Genomic DNA, 17,873 nt, shown 5'->3' on the forward strand with positions numbered 1-17,873 from the left:
TGAACTATCCCTTTAAAGGTCTGCGTAACTGAGCGTGCGTCACTTTGAGTGACAGGTGGTTGAGAGTTTTCTTCCCTAAACTTTTTTTTATTGTGAAGCTTCAAACTTTACTGTTCTGAGGTAAAAAATCATCTGAAGGACAAAGCGCCTGAACAGGGAACAGCAGCGTCATCGTTTATGATTATGTAAATATTAATCCTACGAAACGCTGAGTGATGATCAGTGTGTGTGTGTGTGTGTGTGTGTGTGTGTCACCTGTCATGTTGCAGTAGACCAGCTGTGGTCTGATTGGTCCGCTGCCGTCCACGTCGATGTAAAAATGTCCCGACGAGTTGCCGTTGTGTTTGTACGCCTCGCACGACTGTTCATACACGGCTGGAAGGAAAAAAATAATAATAATGAGATCAGCTTGAACATGAATCAACGTCAACATCACCACATCAGCTGGTACAGAGGAGGAGAGGAGGGGGGGGGGTGGGGGGGGTTTATGGGTGATTCTTCATAGACACGTACATATCAGCACTGAGTCATAAGTGTTTTATTTCTCCAGCAGCGTCGCATCAAGTCCAGACGAGTCCAGCTGGAGAGACAGTGATGACTGATGGGAACTCAAAGACTCAGTAAATAAAAGCGTTATCAGCCCCCCCCCCCCCCTCCCCCACTATCTCCACTACCTCTCCTCCCTTCACACACACACACACACACACACATCCATATCTAAAGGTTCCCACACTCTGCTCCTCACCTGTTTATCTGGCTTCTTCTCCACAGCCAAAGGCCTTTTTATTTTTTTTCATCACTTTGCCTCAGTGTGGTTAGAAAAGAAACCTTTTCACAGAAACGACAGCAATAAAATAATAATAATAAAAACCTGAGAGCAGAGGTGAAGTGTGAGGGAAACTCTGTTGGTCTTCAAGTGTTTGGCTCAAAGAGAGTAAATCTCTCCCCATTATCTCACCTCCTCCCTTAAAGAGGAACTATGCAGGATTTTTAGCTTACAGTAACTACAATAACTACGCTACATTTTTACCTTAAAGGGATAGTTTAACATTTTGGCAAATTGGCCCATTGCCATAATCCCTATAGTCACAGCAGTACAGTAGGTTTGTTACCTTTAATTGTCGGTGCAAGCTATTTTTAGAACGGCGGAGCAGAGCCGTGAGCTGCTCAGAACTACGCTACGGAGGCTCATGGGATTTCTTGGTTTCAAACTCATCAAACTCATCAAATACACAATCCAACAACTCCACAACGCTCTGGTGGACAAGTTGTGAGCTGCACATTCACCACGCTATGAGATAATAACACAATGTTACCAGACAGAGTTGTTTTAGAGGGAAATTCATGCAAAACCAGCTCACAACTTGTCCACCAGAGCGTTTTGGAGTTGTTGGATTGTGTATTTGATGAGTTTGATGAGGGAAACCAAGAAATCCCATAATGAGCCTCCGTAGCGTAGCTCTGAGCAGCTCATGGCTCTGCTCCGCCGTTCTAAAAATAGCTTGCATTGACTTGCATAGCTCCCCTTTAAAGGGCAACTTGGGTTTTTTTCAACCTGGGCCCTGTTTTCATATGTTTTTCCTGTGTATGTGAGTGATGGATAATACTTTTATTGAGGTGGATGCAGTATTGAGCCGGGCAGGCAGCCTGCAGCCCAGCTAACGCTCTACCACGGGGCAAGTGGCTCCTGTCAAAGTTCAACCTATAAACAGGCATTTTTTTCAAGCTGACAGGCTCAGATAGTTACAACGAGTGTCCCACAACATACTAGAAAATAGAAATGAACGTAATAGTCTCTACCTTTAGCAGGCCTCTTCTTCTTCTGACTGGCAGTAGTCATCCCGGTCAAAGCGCTCACAGCAGACCGTGTGGTCGGCACGGCGACGGTGCATCGACAGGAGTGTTAGCATCCATTTGTAGCACAGCTAACTGTTAGCCCTAACTTGTGAAAGCTCTGTGAAAAAATTGTGCGAAGAGCAGCCCAACATTTTGTTGTTACAATTTGTAAGTTCTCCGGTCGTCTCTCTTCACCTCAGTCAATTCCCCACCGGTGTTTTGCAGCGAGTTATCGTGAGATTTCAGAACGAGATTTGGACACAGATCACAGCAAACAGCGACCTCCAGCTAAAGGTAGAGACTATTACGTTCATTTCTCCTTTCTAGTTTGTTGTCGGACACTAATTGTAACTATCTGAGCCTGTCAGTTTGAAAAAAATGCCCGTTTATAGGACGAACTTTGATGAGAGCCACTTGCCCCGTGGAAGAGCGTTAGCTGGGCTGCAGGCTGCCTGCCCGGCTCAATACTGCAGCCACCTCAATAAAAGTATTATCCATCACTCACATATAGCCTACAGAAAAACATATGAAAACAGGGCCCAGGTTGAAAAAAAACGAAGTTGCCCTTTAAGTTTAATTAATTCATTCACTTAGTATTTGGCACACACGCATACACACAGACACACAGCTGTAGACTCATTAAACTCCATCACATAACTCACATACAAACTAGTTTTAGAGATACTCTGCAGTGGGCAAAGATTATTACATGAATCGTACAAAGTGGTCGCTTCATTTGAAAAATGTCCCACTGGCTGCAGCGAGCTGAAACAAAAACCAAGAAAAACACATTTTTCATTGTTCTGATAAATACTGCTGCTCCTACGCATCCAGAGGAAAAGAAAAAGAGAAAGAAAGAAAAAGGGAATTCGCCTGTTGCAGCTGTAATCACTGAGCAACGCTGCTCCTCCCTCAGAGTTACAGGTCGTCTGGGTCCTGAAGGTCGAGCTGTAAACGGAGCTGCTGCCTCTTAAAGTCGACCTTTAAAACCCCTTCGCATGAATGATAGAGGCAACGGGCTGCGTCTGCGTCTGCGTTAAAGTAGTAACATTAATAGTCGTCTCCAGGCTGTTTATGTTCATTCATTTTTCATCTCGCTGCTGTTTCACTATTTCTGTATTTCTTTTATTTTATTTTTAGTTTGCCTCTGCGCTTAAATCCAGTTACTGTGTGTAAAAGGAAATCCATTATCTGCTGCTGCTGCTGCTGCTGCTGCTGCTGCTGCTTCTCGCTCTCTCACATTTTTACTTCTCAATTTATTCTAATTTTGCATTTTATCTGTCACTGCTCTCCCTCTAATCGTATCCTCCATTAAATATACGACTCGTCTGAAACAGAAAACACATCTCGGGGGAAACGCAACGCCACCGTGATCATTTCTTCAAGTCCACATAATGAGGACTGAAGCAAGATTAAAGCTTCTTATGGTTATGTTTAGAGACTAATAGCATTTGGTGAAGGTGAGGGAGAGATTATGATTGTGGCTAAATGTGGATGGTGATAGAGTTTCTTATGGAGTATGCACCACTTTATCCGCTCATATCATAATGTTCACATGGTGCTAATTCTTAAATAAAGGACTGTTCACAGGAAATATGCTCACAGTCTCCTTCCAGAGTAACAGCACTGATCATTAATATGTCACAGTGAAGTTGTGCTTCGACCTTTTATTCTGTAAAGCTTTAGTGTTGAACTGTGTCATCATGAATTAGAGGATAAATTGGTGATTTATGGCTAAAAATGTGTTGAATGAGTTAATATCTGAAAATAGAAACCACCTCCTGTTAAACACCTGCTGCTCAATGCATTATAATTAACAACAGTTATTATAATTACTGTTAGTGGCTATCATTATCATTTATATCAGCCGTTATCATTGTTGTTGCAGTGAATGCCTCTGCTATTATCAGAAATATTACATTTCTCTCTCTCTCTCCACACCAAATGCATGGAGAAATGCATGCTTCTGCCTGTAAAAGAGAAGTTATTCTTCTTTTTATTTGGTTTTTTGGTTGAAACAGTTGAGTCTCTGCAATAATAAAAAAAAAGAGGAGGTCTGAACCTGCTCTGTTCTCCAAATTGCTGTGGAACACTACATGGATAAAAAACTGATGTGATGTGCATGGTTTTTCAACCTTCGACCACAACTATGTCATCAACAGGCTCTGTGGCGCAATGGATAGCGCATTGGACTTCTAGTGATTCAGATGAGAGGCAATTCAAAGGTTGTGGGTTCGAGTCCCACCAGAGTCGGGAGTTTTATAGCTCGTCTATCACTGCCACTGTACACAACAGCATGTTGAACCGGCCCTTACTTACTGTGTGCACGTACTTGACATAATCTCCTTGCACTCATTAAACAGATGTAGCACTTCATATTTACACAACGTCCTTCACTTCTCATTTCGCTTTGGATAAAAGCTTCTGCTCTTCCAGTGAATATCATGTAAATGTGAATTCTAATCACTTCATCCTTGAGTTCAAGTGAAGGTTTGTATGAAATGTGCCCTCAGGGTGTAACTGTGATATTGTGTTCACAAGCTGGAAATATATACACCCCCCCCACACACACACACACACACACACACACACACACACACACACACACACACACACACACACACACCCCCACCCTCTGGCTATTTCAGAGCAACCCTGGCTGCACATTACTGGTGAGCTCTGTAGCGTAACGGTTCTTAAAGCAAACAGATTACAATGAAAAGAGAACAGTAGCAACCCGTGGGTGTCAAATGCTGCAGCTTAAAGGGCAATTCCAGGCAAATTCAACCTGGGGCTCTAGTTTCCTAATATTTTAGGTCTAAAAGAATGAATCTGAAGATTTTCTTTTTAATGTGTCCTGTTCTGCAGTAGTTCTGTTCTGTCTGTCCCTGCATCGCCACAGCAGCGTATAATGGGAGCAGACAGATCTTAGGCTGTTTACATCCCACAAAACCACAATTTTCTCGAGTTCCTATTTTGATAAAACAAACAGGAGCTTCAGACGACCTGTAAACATAGCGAGCCGTCAACTTGACTCTCACGCCAGACTTTGTATTACATCCCCGTTTAGAAAACATGTCGGCTTTTCTATAAGTGAACAAACCCCTCTGTGTTTGTGTGAAGCCATCTGACGTTGTCTGTGGAAACTAAAAGCGATTTTGTGGGATGTAAACAGCCTAAACAGCCTCAGATCTGTCTGCTCCAATTACACGCTGCTGTGGCGATGCAGGGACAGACAGAACTACTGCAGAACAGGACACATTAAGAAGAAAATCTTCATCCCATGTCCCTGATTCTAGGTCTTCCAAGTGTCTATTTAAAAACAGCAGTCAACAAAAGATTGTATAATATTCTAACGTTTGCAGCTTGGAAAAATATTGTTTTGCAGTGGGTCAGTGCAGGGCCGTTGCTATGAATTCTGGGCCCCCTTAAAGAATACTAAAGTGGGCCCCTCCCCCTAACTTTTCCTTTTTTTTTTTCTTAGACTACGTATGTATTATCGTTTTTTATTTAGCCTTCTTTGTTTTGATGCTAATGCAGCATTACACTGCAAAAACTCAAGTATCTTACCAAGAATATTTGTCTTATTTCTAGTCAAAATGTAATTTCTAGTCAAAACAAATCTCATTATACTTAAAATAAGACACATCATATTAAAAGCAGCTTGTTTTTAGACACTTTTTACTTCTTTCAAGCAGATTTTCACTTGGAATAAGTAGAAAAAATCTGATAGTGGAGCAAGTTTTTCTTCCTTATTACAAGCACAAAAAACTTACTTTCACTGGCAGATTTTTCTATCTATTGTGAATTTAAGTGAAAATGATCTAAAAACAAGTTAATTTTTAGGTCATGAGTCTTATTTTAAGTGGAAAGAGATTAGTTTTCACTAGAAATGAGACATTTGGACAAGAAATAAGACAAATATTCTTGGAAAGATGTTGAGTTTTTACAGTGTACTATGAGTATTAGTCAGGGTCTTAGGCAGAATAAATCATAAAAAGTCATACAAAGATTAGACTACTGGGGTTTTTTATGGGCCCCACTGGGCGCTGGGCCCCTAGAGTTATCATCACCTTTCTCCCCTATACAACGGCCCTGGGTCAGGGACAAGATTCCCTCTGTCTGTGGTTGGCGTAAAATTATTTTTGAACTGATCCCTCTAGAATACATGTATGTTACCAACGTCATACATCACATCACAGCGTAGATCACTTCTACAGAGCGTGGCGGCGATCGGAACGGACCTTTTATTTCCTCCGTTCTATTACAGTAAACGACATTCGGGTACTGTAAGACTGACCCACCACCTCTTGTATTATGCCACATGTTCATCTCTCATGTAAGAGCTGTTGTGTTATGTTTTGTGTTTGTTTTGTTGAATGGAAACAAAAACTGCAATAAAAACAATGAAGAAAAAAAAAGAAGAAAATCTTCAGATTCATTCTTTTAGAGCTAAACTATTAGGAAACTAAAAGCCTCAGGTTGAATTTGCCTGGAATTGTACTTTAAAGGGATAGTTCACCCAAAATTTAAATTTCTAAGGGCTGGGAGAAGTTTCAGAGTCCTCCGTGGCTTCTCTGAGTTACAGCGGGGCTCCGTGCAGCACTGCATGTCCATATGACGATTGAGAACGGAGCTCACTTTTCTTCGTCCAAAAAGACACACCAAGAAACATCCAAATACCTCCATGCTGCTCGTCTCTTGTATTGAAGCCCCGACATGAGAAATTGTTTCGAAAAAAATTAAATAAGTCTATGTTTTAAGCTTGTTTGTAGCGGAAACTCCCAGCACTGCTCTTCCTGGTCCGTCCAAAACTCGCGCGATTTTCGCGCGACACCCAGTTCACGGCTCTGCAAATCGCGCGAGATTCCGGCAGAGCAAACATATACCGTAGATGACCAAATGCAAATACGCGCCTGTGCTCTAATAGCCGCCGGGGTCCGAGCTCATTTGGCAGAATAAACGCTGGTTCAATTAAACGCCCGGGCGATTAAGTGTTTACCATAGCCTTGCACAGAAAAAAAAGTTTTTTTATCACCGGCTCTCACCTCTTCTGTCAGTCAGCCCCTCCTCTCTCTCTCTCTCGCATGCAGGCGGACACACACACACAGACACACAAACACAGGTGCGCCAGCGGGACAGGTCGCGCTGGACTACTAATAGACAAAGACAAATAGATAAATGCGCTATGTTGAAATTACCGCGATCGACCCCCCCTCCCGCTATCGTTCACAACACTGATATGATCAGCTCCCTGTGTCGCGGTAACACAGTCTTTGTATTTATTGTTTGATGTCAATAAAGATGTCGGGAATAGTTTTATTCCAGTTGGTGACCTCCTTGTTCTTTGCATGATGGTCTGGTGCTGCTCATTGCAAAAATAAATTGTAGCCTGTTGCAAATACGCGCCTGGTTCTTATAAACGCCTGGGCTCCAAGTCGATTTAGCATATTAAACGCCCGGGCTAATAAATGGTCATCTACGGTACTTATTTAATTTTTTTCGGAACAATTTCTCATGTCGGGGCTTCAATACAAGAGGGACATTACAGACGAGCAGCATGGAGGTATTTGGATGTTTCTTGGTGTGTCTTTTTGGACGAAGTAAAGTGAGCTCTGTTCTCAACCGTCATATGGACATGCAGTGCTGCACGGAGCCCCGCTGTAACTCAGAGAAGCCACGGAGGACTCTGAAACTTCTCCCAGCCCTTAGTCCACATGAGGGGGAGGAGATAATGAGGGAAATTTGAATTTTGGGTGAACTATCCCTTTAACAGCAGGTTGATCCGACCCCTGCTGCCCCCCACAGCTACGTGGCGACCGACTGACTGACTGACAGGTGACTTACAGCTGTGGCAGGTGGCGCCGCTGTAGCCGCTGTCGGAGCAGTTACAGTGGAAGACGGTCCAGGACTGGCTGCAGCGGCCGCCATGTTCACACCGACTGGGAGAACATCTGGGAGAAAGAAAGAAAGAAAGAAAGAAAGAAAGAAAGAGAGAGAAAGAAGTGTGAGGAAGTGTCTCAACAGTTTATCACAAAGTTTCCAAGGATTTTTTTTGCCAACAACATCCTGACAAACTCGTGTGTGGGAGGAACTTGAAGGTTTCATTTCTGCTGTGGAAGAAAAAACAAAATGCAGGGAAATGTATAACAACAGCCTCCTTTATGGCACAAACTGAGACAGCAGATTTATTAAAGAAAAAAAAAAGTCCATATTTGTTTTGGCAGCCTGAATATTTGGGAACAATTCTGCAGGTTAGGCTTCCCATGAACATTAATAGAGACGGAGCATGTCATACCTGCTCTACTAAGGATGTGGCTGTCTTAGTGTAAGTAATCAACTCAGTAATTTTCATGGAGATATCTAAAGGTTAAAAATGTTACCCTATACACCTGAAAAATATTTTTTATATGCGTATTAATGGGATATGTTTGGGTGTTTTTCTAAACTTTCCCCTAATGGGATTCTTCGGGGCTTTTTTCCCCCTTACTCAGGACATGCTGAGGATACAAAACCAGTTGAGTTTGCTTCTGTTGAAATTTGTTCAACGTTGACCCCTTTTTTGGCCTAAAATTACTGGACTATAAACATAATTTAAAATGCTTTCTGCCTGTTAGATGGAAAAGAAAAAATAAATCTTCATGTGTCATATTTATGTATAAATGTTTTATTTTAATCTCACGCTGTTGCTGAGAGGAGAGCAGGAGTTTGGTATTTTTCTACTGTAACTTTTAACTCCAGCAACAAGTCCAAGTTTAGATCCAGATGTGTCCACAAACACACAAACACACTGAGCCTGAGATGTAAAAGATGCTTCAGCTGCTGTTTTACTGCAGCGGCCGCCATGTTCACAACGACTGGGAGAACATCTGACAGAGAGAAAGAAGTGTGAGGAAGTGTCTCAACAGTTTATCACAAAGTTTCCAAGGATTTTTTTTGCCAACAACATCCTGACAAACTCGTGTGTGGGAGGAACTTGAAGGTTTCATTTCTGCTGTGGAAGAAAAAAAAAAATCCAGGGAAATGTATAACAACAGCCTCCTTTATGGCACAAACTGAGACAGCAGATTTATTAAAGAAAAAAAAAAGTCAATATTTGTTTTGGCAGCCTGAATATTTGGGAACAATTCTGCAGGTTCAGCTGCCAAAACTCTGTCATTGAGGACAAAGGCAGTCGATGCCAAAACCCCCCACACACAATATCCACTGCTGTCCCGTTAAAAACAGCAGCTGAAGCATCTTTTACATCTCAGGCTCAGTGTGTTTGTGTGTGTTTGGCTCAGTGTGTTTGTGTGTTTGTGGACACATCTGGATCAAAACTTGGACTTGTTGCTGGAGTTAAAAGTTACAGTAGAAAAATACCAAACTCCTGCTCTCCTCTCAGCAACAGCATGAGATTAAAATAAAACATTTATACATTAATATGACACATGAAGATTTATTTTTTCTTTTCCATCTAACAGGCAGAAAGCATTTTAAATGATGTTTACTCGTGTGTGTTGTGTTGTTGTTCACTTTTGGGACAAATGTGTGTAGGAGTGTCTGAAATAATGAAACTATTGAAAGAAGAGAGTTTAATTTTTTAACATTTGGAGGTCATATTTTCCATTTTACAACATGTTGCTGTGGGAAGTTGTTGAAGTAAAAAAAATAAATAAATAAATCCTGAACACAGTTTTCTGTCTCTGAGGAAATAAAAAAGTACTTTACTTTAAAAGAACTTTACTTTACTGCACAACTAACTTCCTTTCCTTTCTTTTAATTTGTTGATGTCCAGATGAGAAAGAAGAACGAAATGAAGGCGAATATGTGAACAAAAACCTACCAAATAAATAAATAATAAAAATAACTGGATTTCCTGTCTGTCACTGACTCAACAGGATCATCCAGCCAGAAATCCATTAAGGTGTTTTTTTTTCTTTTCTTTCATGTCACAGATAGGACGTGTTTCAGACATATTTCATCATTACACGTGTCGAGATGTCGTTATTATCTTGTCACAACAAGATGCAACTAAATAAATCAAATAAATATATTAGCGTTGCCATGGATTCCGGTGACATATCTGTCTATTGATCCAGCTAGACCGAACTCAATCTAAATCATCCGTGTTGTCTTTTTTTTTTTTTTACTGTTCTTTTTTTTGTTTTGTTTTTTTGGAATACTTTATTTTGAAATTTTCAAATATGCAAACATAATACAACTTATTCTCATGGCAAAGTAGTATAAATAATAAGGACAAACAAACAGGTAGATAAATAATAATAAAATAAAATGGTTAGGAAATAAAATGAATACATGAAAAATAGGTAAAATAATAATAATAGAAAGAAAAGAAAACAAACAAACAAACAAAAACAATTATAGTAACAGTTATTACATTGTGACACATATGTCACTAAGACATCTTAAACATTGTACCTGGACATTAATGTTAATTTACTATTGAACCAGTATAAGGGTTACAGAGAGTCCACAGCTGTTGTTTCTATATAATCAATAAAAGGTTGCCAGATCTTTAAAAAGGTGTCGTATCTATTTCTCATGACATACGTGATCTTCTCTAAGGGTAAACAGGTAATCATTTCCGATATCCATTTCGATATAGAGAGGGAGGAATCTGATTTCCAGGTTAATGCAACACATTTTCTAGAAACAGTAAAAGCTTTGTCAATGAGTTTCCTGGAGCTCTGACTTAAAGACCCACTCCCGTGAAAATCGTGTTTTCTGAGCTTTTCACATGTTCCTGTGGCATTTTTCTTGTGTTAGAGCACTTATCAGCAGAGAAGGAAGTGCAAAATTGCATTTCAGAGTTTTTCTGCCTTCAAACTGCTGTGAACCAATGGCAGACGCGAACTGGCAGTTTCAGGAAGACTGGAGTTGAGGGTGTCACAGCTCCAGGGGAGGGCACTAGTGCTACAAGCTGCCGCCCCGCTCTGCATCTGGCTCAGAGGTGAAAGCCTTCACAGCTCGGTGTAGCTGTCTAGGTATAATAGGTATAGCTCACCTGGTAGAGCAGCTTGCACTGTGAGCAAGGACTATGCTCCAGTCTGGGATCGAATCCCAGTGTGGAGTTTTACGCTAAACGCGCTGAATCTGTAATTGTACAATGTCCAGCTGTCAGCAAGCGGGGGGGTGGGGTGCGAGGAGGTGGCTGGGCGGGTGCAGAGCAGCGCAGTCTCCGCCCACCCCCCAGAGGTACATTGCTAATGTGCATGGCTAATGAGCTGGTTTTAAAATGGCCGAAAAGGGTCGCGGGAGTGGGACTTTAATTTCAAGTTTGTTGCATTTCACTAAAAGACAGAGTCCTGGATCTAGTGGAATTGGTGTAGCCGTGATTTTAGTTAGCGTGTCACATATATCATACCAAAATGTAGTTACTTTAGTGCATTGCCATGTGCAATGTATCATGGTACCCTCAGCAATACCACATCTGAAACAGATATTTGAAACTGAGGGATTATACCGGTGTAATTTTTGAGGGGTGAGGTAAAGTTGGTGAAGGAAATTGTAGTTGACCAGTTTGAATCTGGCATTTATAGTGGCAAATAAGCTGTTCTGACAGAGGTCAGACCACAGGTCCTCATGTATTGTAATGCCCAGGTCAGACTCCCACCTCTCTCTTGATCGGTGTATGTTTTGTTTAGGATACTCCTCCATTATTGTTAGATACACCTGTCTAATAAAATGCTTTGGACCTTTGCTATTATGTTTTTTACTGTTCTTTTGTTGCATGCAGATATATAGCTACCAAAAAAGATAAACACAAAACCCCTCCCCATCCCATAGGCCTCCATTTACAGTAATATGTGAAAGATAAAAGGATTCAAAGTTTAACAGAGTACAAATAGTGACTGTGATGATTATGGATTTCTCAATGGAAATGCAAGTTGGAGCCTGTGAGTCCATCTCAGCTGGAGGTCTGGAGATGATCACAGTTTCATGAGTTAGGCCTCGGAAGCAATAACAATTGAGGAACACATTTTCCAGTCGAGCTGAAATATTGTTGCCTGTCTACACAATATTTCTATATCGTCTTTACTTCACCCACAAGATGTTTATGATTAACTCAGGTTTCACTGATGATCATTTATTGTGCTGTGAGAGCTGTTGAAAAGCTTCATCTTGTGTTTCACCTTATCGAAACATTATAATCATCATTATCCTGTTGCAGAAACCAGTCGCTTCACTTTAACAATTTGTAAAATGATTCTTATACATTTCCACCCTCAGTAAACTAAATGAAACAAAGTAAGTTTACATTTATATATGAAGAGAGGCTCATTTTTAATGCCTGATCGCTGCAGGGTTCCTGTGTACTTCTCCTCTCCTTCAAAAATCAATAAAATATGAAACGGCTCAGCGGTGCCCCGAAGTTTTGAATACGACTGTATATATATATATATTTATATCACAAAATACAAACAAATACAAACTTTCAAACTGCAACTAACCTCATTTAAATCACAAATCCACTGAAATGTCACACTGAAACACACCAAGCCCTGAGGCGTTCACAGAGTGGCCCTTTAAAACACTAACATGGCGTCCATCAGCTCGGTCTCCCGCAGCGCCCTGTGAGCCAATCTGAGCCTGACAACACTTTTAACTTCAGCCCCTCACAGATGACATTGATCCCAGCGTGCACGGCCCTGCAGAGACGCCTCTTCCTCCTCCTCCTCTTCCTCCTCCTCCTATCTCCACTCAGACTGTGTGCACCCTGTGTTTGTTGACAGTCAATAAAAACCTGAAATCTAAAAAACAGCTCACTTTACACACATGAAATAAAAGCAACACACACACCCTTCCAACACATGTTCACAGATTTAAAGGTATAGTATGTAGGAATTCCCCCCATCTAGCGGTGCGGTTGCATATCTGAACGTATTCTTGATGTTGCATTCAGGTGAAATGAGGCAGACGTCAGACAGACAACAGACGCTGCATGTAACAGGATAAACAAGTGGTCCGCCAGCACGAGGCAAAACAATACAGGCCTGACAACATGTTGTCATGGTGATGTGGTATTGTTTTACCGTCTTTCTCTGGTGGAGTAAAACGACATCCGGTTGGTTTGCCGACGGCCGTCTGCCTGACTGCACCTGAATGCAACACCAGTGCCTCCGTCCTTCCTCACACTACACAGTGGTGACAGTTTTAACAGGCCGTTTCCGTGGTTACCTACGGTCACGATGCAACATGGCCGCCTCGGTTCGGTGCGTCGCCCACTTATGTGTTTGTAACGACTTGTAACAACTCATTCTAAGGAACCAGAAAGCTTTACTTTGGATGCAGCTGTGATTCACCTTCAGGGAAATACGGATTTATGAAAGACATGTTTGATTTTTGATCATAAAAAGACAAATAAGTTACATACTGGGGCTTTAAGTGTGTGAGTTACTCTAACACTATATGAGATGATCTAAACCAGGGGTCTCCAACCTTTTTTCCTCTGAAAGCTACTTTTACAAATTGAAAATGGCCGAGAGCTACTCATGTTTTATACTGATAACGTCAATTATTATTGTCCCTCCTCTATAGGGTTGTCACAATACTAAAATTTTCAACTCGATATCGACACTCAGGAAAATATTTGATACTCGATACCATATTCGATACCACAGGGATAAAAAAAGAAAGAAAATCCCTCTCTCTCACCTGCTTCTTTACTGTCTTATCTGCTCAAGACTGTGCTCTGAAGCAGTGGGCTGTTGTCTGTTCCTCTGAGCTCCTACATGGCCATGGATCTGTCTGGGCTCCTACATGTCAGTTCTCAAAGGGCCGGTACTGAGAATTTAATTTAATTAACGCACTTGGTCCGGGCTTCAGCCCCTGTGCGTCAGACCGCATGTAGTAATTTAATCCATCAGGGTCCGCGGTCCCGTGAAAGACAATGAACACCGGATATTTCATGATTTCATATAAAAAATGTTTTTGCCGAGTGACCAATCAAGTTTTCAAATGTTGCTATGATTCATTAATCCTCGCGAGCAACTGGGAAAGGCGCCGCGAGCTACCGGTAGCTTGCGAGCGACGTGTTGGAGACCCCTGATCTAAACTAATCAGACAGAGGCTAATTGCTCCATATGCTGTTAATACAGTGTTTGCTTGGTATAATAGTGCTCTTTGGTTCTCTCTCACACACACACACACACCACTGCAGATATAATAACCCGCTCTGAAGTATGACCACAAACTGCAGCCGTGTCGGTGAGTCCATTTTCCACATGACTTTACATCCCATGGCAGCAAAATTAAATCAGCAGGATTACTCAGAGAAAAAAAAGAAACACACACAAAAAAAAAGAAAAACACAGCCACATGCTCTGTGTCTGAACTGGAAAACAGGATTTTCTCAATGTTTGTTCCAGTGAATTGTCCGATCCGTGCAAAAAACTGTACTGTACTGATTAATAATCTAATGAGTGCAGATAAATACATTAAAAAAAAAAAAAAAAAAGCAGATGGGGGACGTTTTAATTAAAATCACTGGAGCAGATTCTCTTTATCTGCCAAAGATATGTGGTTGGTTCAATATCCGTTAATGCAGGCGTTTACATATGATATACTGCGGATATGTGTGTGTGTGAGTGTGTGTGTGTGCTAATGCCTTAGAGGAGGGTGTATAATTGTTGTAATTGTCTCATTAATTGTGCAGCTATTTGCCGTGACTGGATGAACCCCCCTCCCTCCCTCCCTCCCTCTGCCTCTGCTCATCTTCCTGAGCTGGAAGTTTATTGCTCTGATCCTGCGTTGTCACTGACGATTTGCAGCGTCATTTATCACCTCGCGATCCATAAATTACACCGAAAATATTTATCACGAGGTCTCAACTCGCTCTACACGTCAATTAATTTCAGTTATCCTCACTTTCAGTTCAGTGAAAGCTGTAGAAACACACAACGTGCCGGTCGTCGATCGTAGTTAAAATCTAACAAGTTTTTTTTTGTTTTTTAAAATCATTGCAGCCATAATCAATATCCTTATATCAATAATGGATCTGAATGAACAATCGATCTCATGCATTTTTTTTCCACTACAGAGCCCAGAGCTGCAGCTTCTTACACTGATTCACTTTCGCACGTGGAACACAGACTCGTACGGAGGTGACCTTGTCTCTGAGGAATATCACTTTCTATACAACTAAACGGCAACAGCCAAGACGTTTTGTAGGAAGCGTAGTGAAGGCTGGATTATGTTCAGAGATGTTTTTTTTTTCTTTTAGAGAAAAGGAGAGCGCCGTTTCTCAACAGCAGCAGCTGAGAAGCCAGGATCGTGGGAGGATAGAAAACACAAAGAGAACAAGGTTTGCATCTAGAATCCTGTCTCTGGTGAAGATTTGGGGAAGAAAAACAGTTTTGGTTCAAGACGATAAATCTCTCCTTAACCTTAACTGAGTGTTTCACTATAATAACTATCATAATATTCTGTGATATTAATTCCAACACTGTTCCTGTTATGCCTGTGAATATGAATATTTTACCGTTTTAGTAGCTGAGCTCAACGTGTTTGCTGAGTTGGGTTCAGACTGGTTGTTTTGGTTTTTTACTTATTCATCCAACCAACTAGTTAAAGCTCTGAACTCAAGCAGCAACAGTTCAAAGATCAACTCCTGGTGCATGGTTCTTATAAAGATACAAACCAAATGGAAAACCTGAGCAACCTGACCCTTAACTCTACCACTTCTCCACTTATTTCTGTGGTTTTACCTGGTGTTGTGGTCTTGGTCTCAAGATCACATTTTCAAGGTCTTGGTTTTGACCGGGAATCAACTAAATTTTTACGTGGTTTTGGCCTTGACTTGGTTTCGACCCCCTCAAAGTCTTGTAGACGGTGGGCCGAGGCCCCATATCAGCTTTAGTTTTTGAAAATAATGATCCCCATGGAGGGAAAACCTGGATCCTTTACGTTTTTTTCTCAATCAGATTTTCTTTGTTGGCACTCGTAATTCTTGCACATTTTTTCATAATCATAGTTTAAAGTTTGTTAAATTTGCAGGCAAACGCCGCAGCCTACTATGTCAGTTGAACCAATGGCACGCAGCGCTACAAATCACGTGATGTTATTCAACCAATCAGACCTAGCTGTGAGGAACAGCTGATCTCAATATTTACCTGGTGGACACGAGGTGGAGAGGTGAAGACGGCAACACATCACAAAATATTACAAGCTAAATAAGAAGCTTACACGTGTGTAGGTAAGTATTAATGTTGTTGGAAAATGCTCGCTATGCGATTTATTTGATGTATAACCTTTGGCGAGGCGGCGTTTATTACGTGTAACGTTAAAGGTAGGGCTAACTGCTAACCGTTAGCATAATCCTGGCTCTTGTTAACAACTTGTGCTCGAGCTTCACGTGTGAAGTGCAGGAGACCTGAATCTATATTTCAACATCACTGACTATTCTTATCGAATTAATATTAACATTATTCACGTCACGCGATGTAAATAACCTAAATTGTTGGAGGTTAAGCGTGCCATGTGGCAATTTGGCAGCTGGCCAGTGTCAGTCATTAAGAGTTTGTTAAGCCACGCACTCACGGTGTGTGAGTATAAGTAACGTTACTGGTTATTATGTTATTGGTGTTGCCGTTATACCCAGAGAGAGGGATAACAGAAGGAATGTAAATGATCTAAAACATGGTTCTCTGTGGTATACCCCAGTCAGCAAATTTCAAACAGTGAAGTAAACTACCCTGAAATGTTGTTGAGCATGAGCATAATTGTATATTTTAATAGTTTCACACTGCATTAGTTTTTCTTTCATTCTTTTCCGGGTGTATGATTTGTGTTTGTATTTATCATGTTTGCAGATAATGCACTGAACTGGCAGAAGGTGTGGTGTCTGCTTGGATGTGCAGAGGTCAGAGGTGTGTGACTTCCGGGTCGCTGCTCATGTGGTCGACCGGTCAGCTCGTAGAGCAGCTTTTGTTTGTTTTTAATATTTAGCCGTTTTTTAAAACTTTTGTGTAATCTGCCGATATGGACATTTACGGAGTTTTACACTTCTCCTCCTTTGGCTTCTCTGGATATCGGTGTCGGCGCACGGAAACAACCTGCCTAACGGCCCGCGGATCACCTACTCCAGAGATTTCCAGATGCAGCTCGGACTTCAGACGCACCTCACAGTCAGCACGGACACTTTCCCCAAGGAAAGACTTTGTAACAACTCTCCCGGACAGACCAGCTCCGCTCACAAGACCAAGGTCACCAGACGGGGAAAGAAAAAAGGCGGTGTCAGAGCCAGACTGAAACGAGAGACATGTAAACAACGCACGCTCCCCTCCATCATCCACGCTAATGTACGCTCTCTCCGAGGACAATTAGATGAACTACAGGCAAGCGTGAACCACATGCATGAATACAGGACGGCCAGCATTCTAGCTTTCACTGAAACATGGCTAAATAAGAAGGATTGTGATGCCTCTCTGCATGTGGACGGCTTTGCCCCTCCGCTGCGACTCAACAGGTAAACAACATGGCGGCGGTGTCTGTGTATATGTCAACACACGCTGGTGCTCCACGGTCGTCGGGAGGGAGAAACTGTGTTCCCCTGACATAGAACTTTTAGCCATCTCCCTCCGCCCCTTCTATCTCCCGAGAGAATTCCCTCAAGTATTCTTTATTCTGGTTTACATTCACCCCAGAGCCAACGCTATTGCTACAGAACACATCATCAGTACTTTAAATAGATTTGAGCAGTTATCACCGGATGCTCCCAAATTTATTCTTGGAGATTTCAACCACTGTTCTCCAGATAAGTCACTTAAGAACTTCCACCAGTACATCACATGTGCAACCCGACTGGGGAAGACACTGGATAAATGTTATGGTTCTGTGGCAGACGCATACAGGTCTATTCCCCTCCCCCCCCTCGGTCAGAAGGAGAAAAAAAAAAGCAGCGATGGAGAAAAGCTAAGGAAGGGATCTGCCCTGGCAGTGGCTCCATCTTTACCCAGAGTGCTTGTGGAATGGCAGCAGTTTGGCAGCAGGTTTACTACCTACTGCTGCCAACATGTTATGTCAAATGTCATAAG

At 41.7% G+C, this 17,873-nt stretch overlaps 1 protein-coding gene and 1 non-coding gene across 2 annotated transcripts in view; one reads left to right on the top strand and one right to left on the bottom strand.

Moving 5' to 3' along the window:
• LOC146970109 (contactin-associated protein-like 4) overlaps positions 1-17,873 on the bottom strand; it is a 137,067-nt gene that overhangs the window by 60,956 nt on the left and 58,238 nt on the right. Inside the window, exons 10-11 of the mRNA XM_085804619.1 lie at positions 7,684-7,790; positions 256-375 (exon numbers count right to left, since the gene is read on the bottom strand). Of these exons, the coding sequence (XP_085660745.1) occupies positions 256-375; positions 7,684-7,790 (227 nt within the window). The remainder of the gene's footprint in view (positions 1-255; positions 376-7,683; positions 7,791-17,873) is intronic.
• On the top strand, positions 3,998-4,089 carry trnar-ucu (transfer RNA arginine (anticodon UCU)). Its single transcript is given in 2 exon segments — positions 3,998-4,034; positions 4,054-4,089. It is a non-coding gene; the product is annotated as a tRNA-Arg (tRNA).

This window comes from Trachurus japonicus, chromosome 17 (assembly GCF_045865225.1).
Source record: "Trachurus japonicus isolate A0001 chromosome 17, Traja_1.0".
Classification (NCBI taxonomy): Eukaryota; Metazoa; Chordata; class Actinopteri; order Carangiformes; family Carangidae; genus Trachurus; species Trachurus japonicus.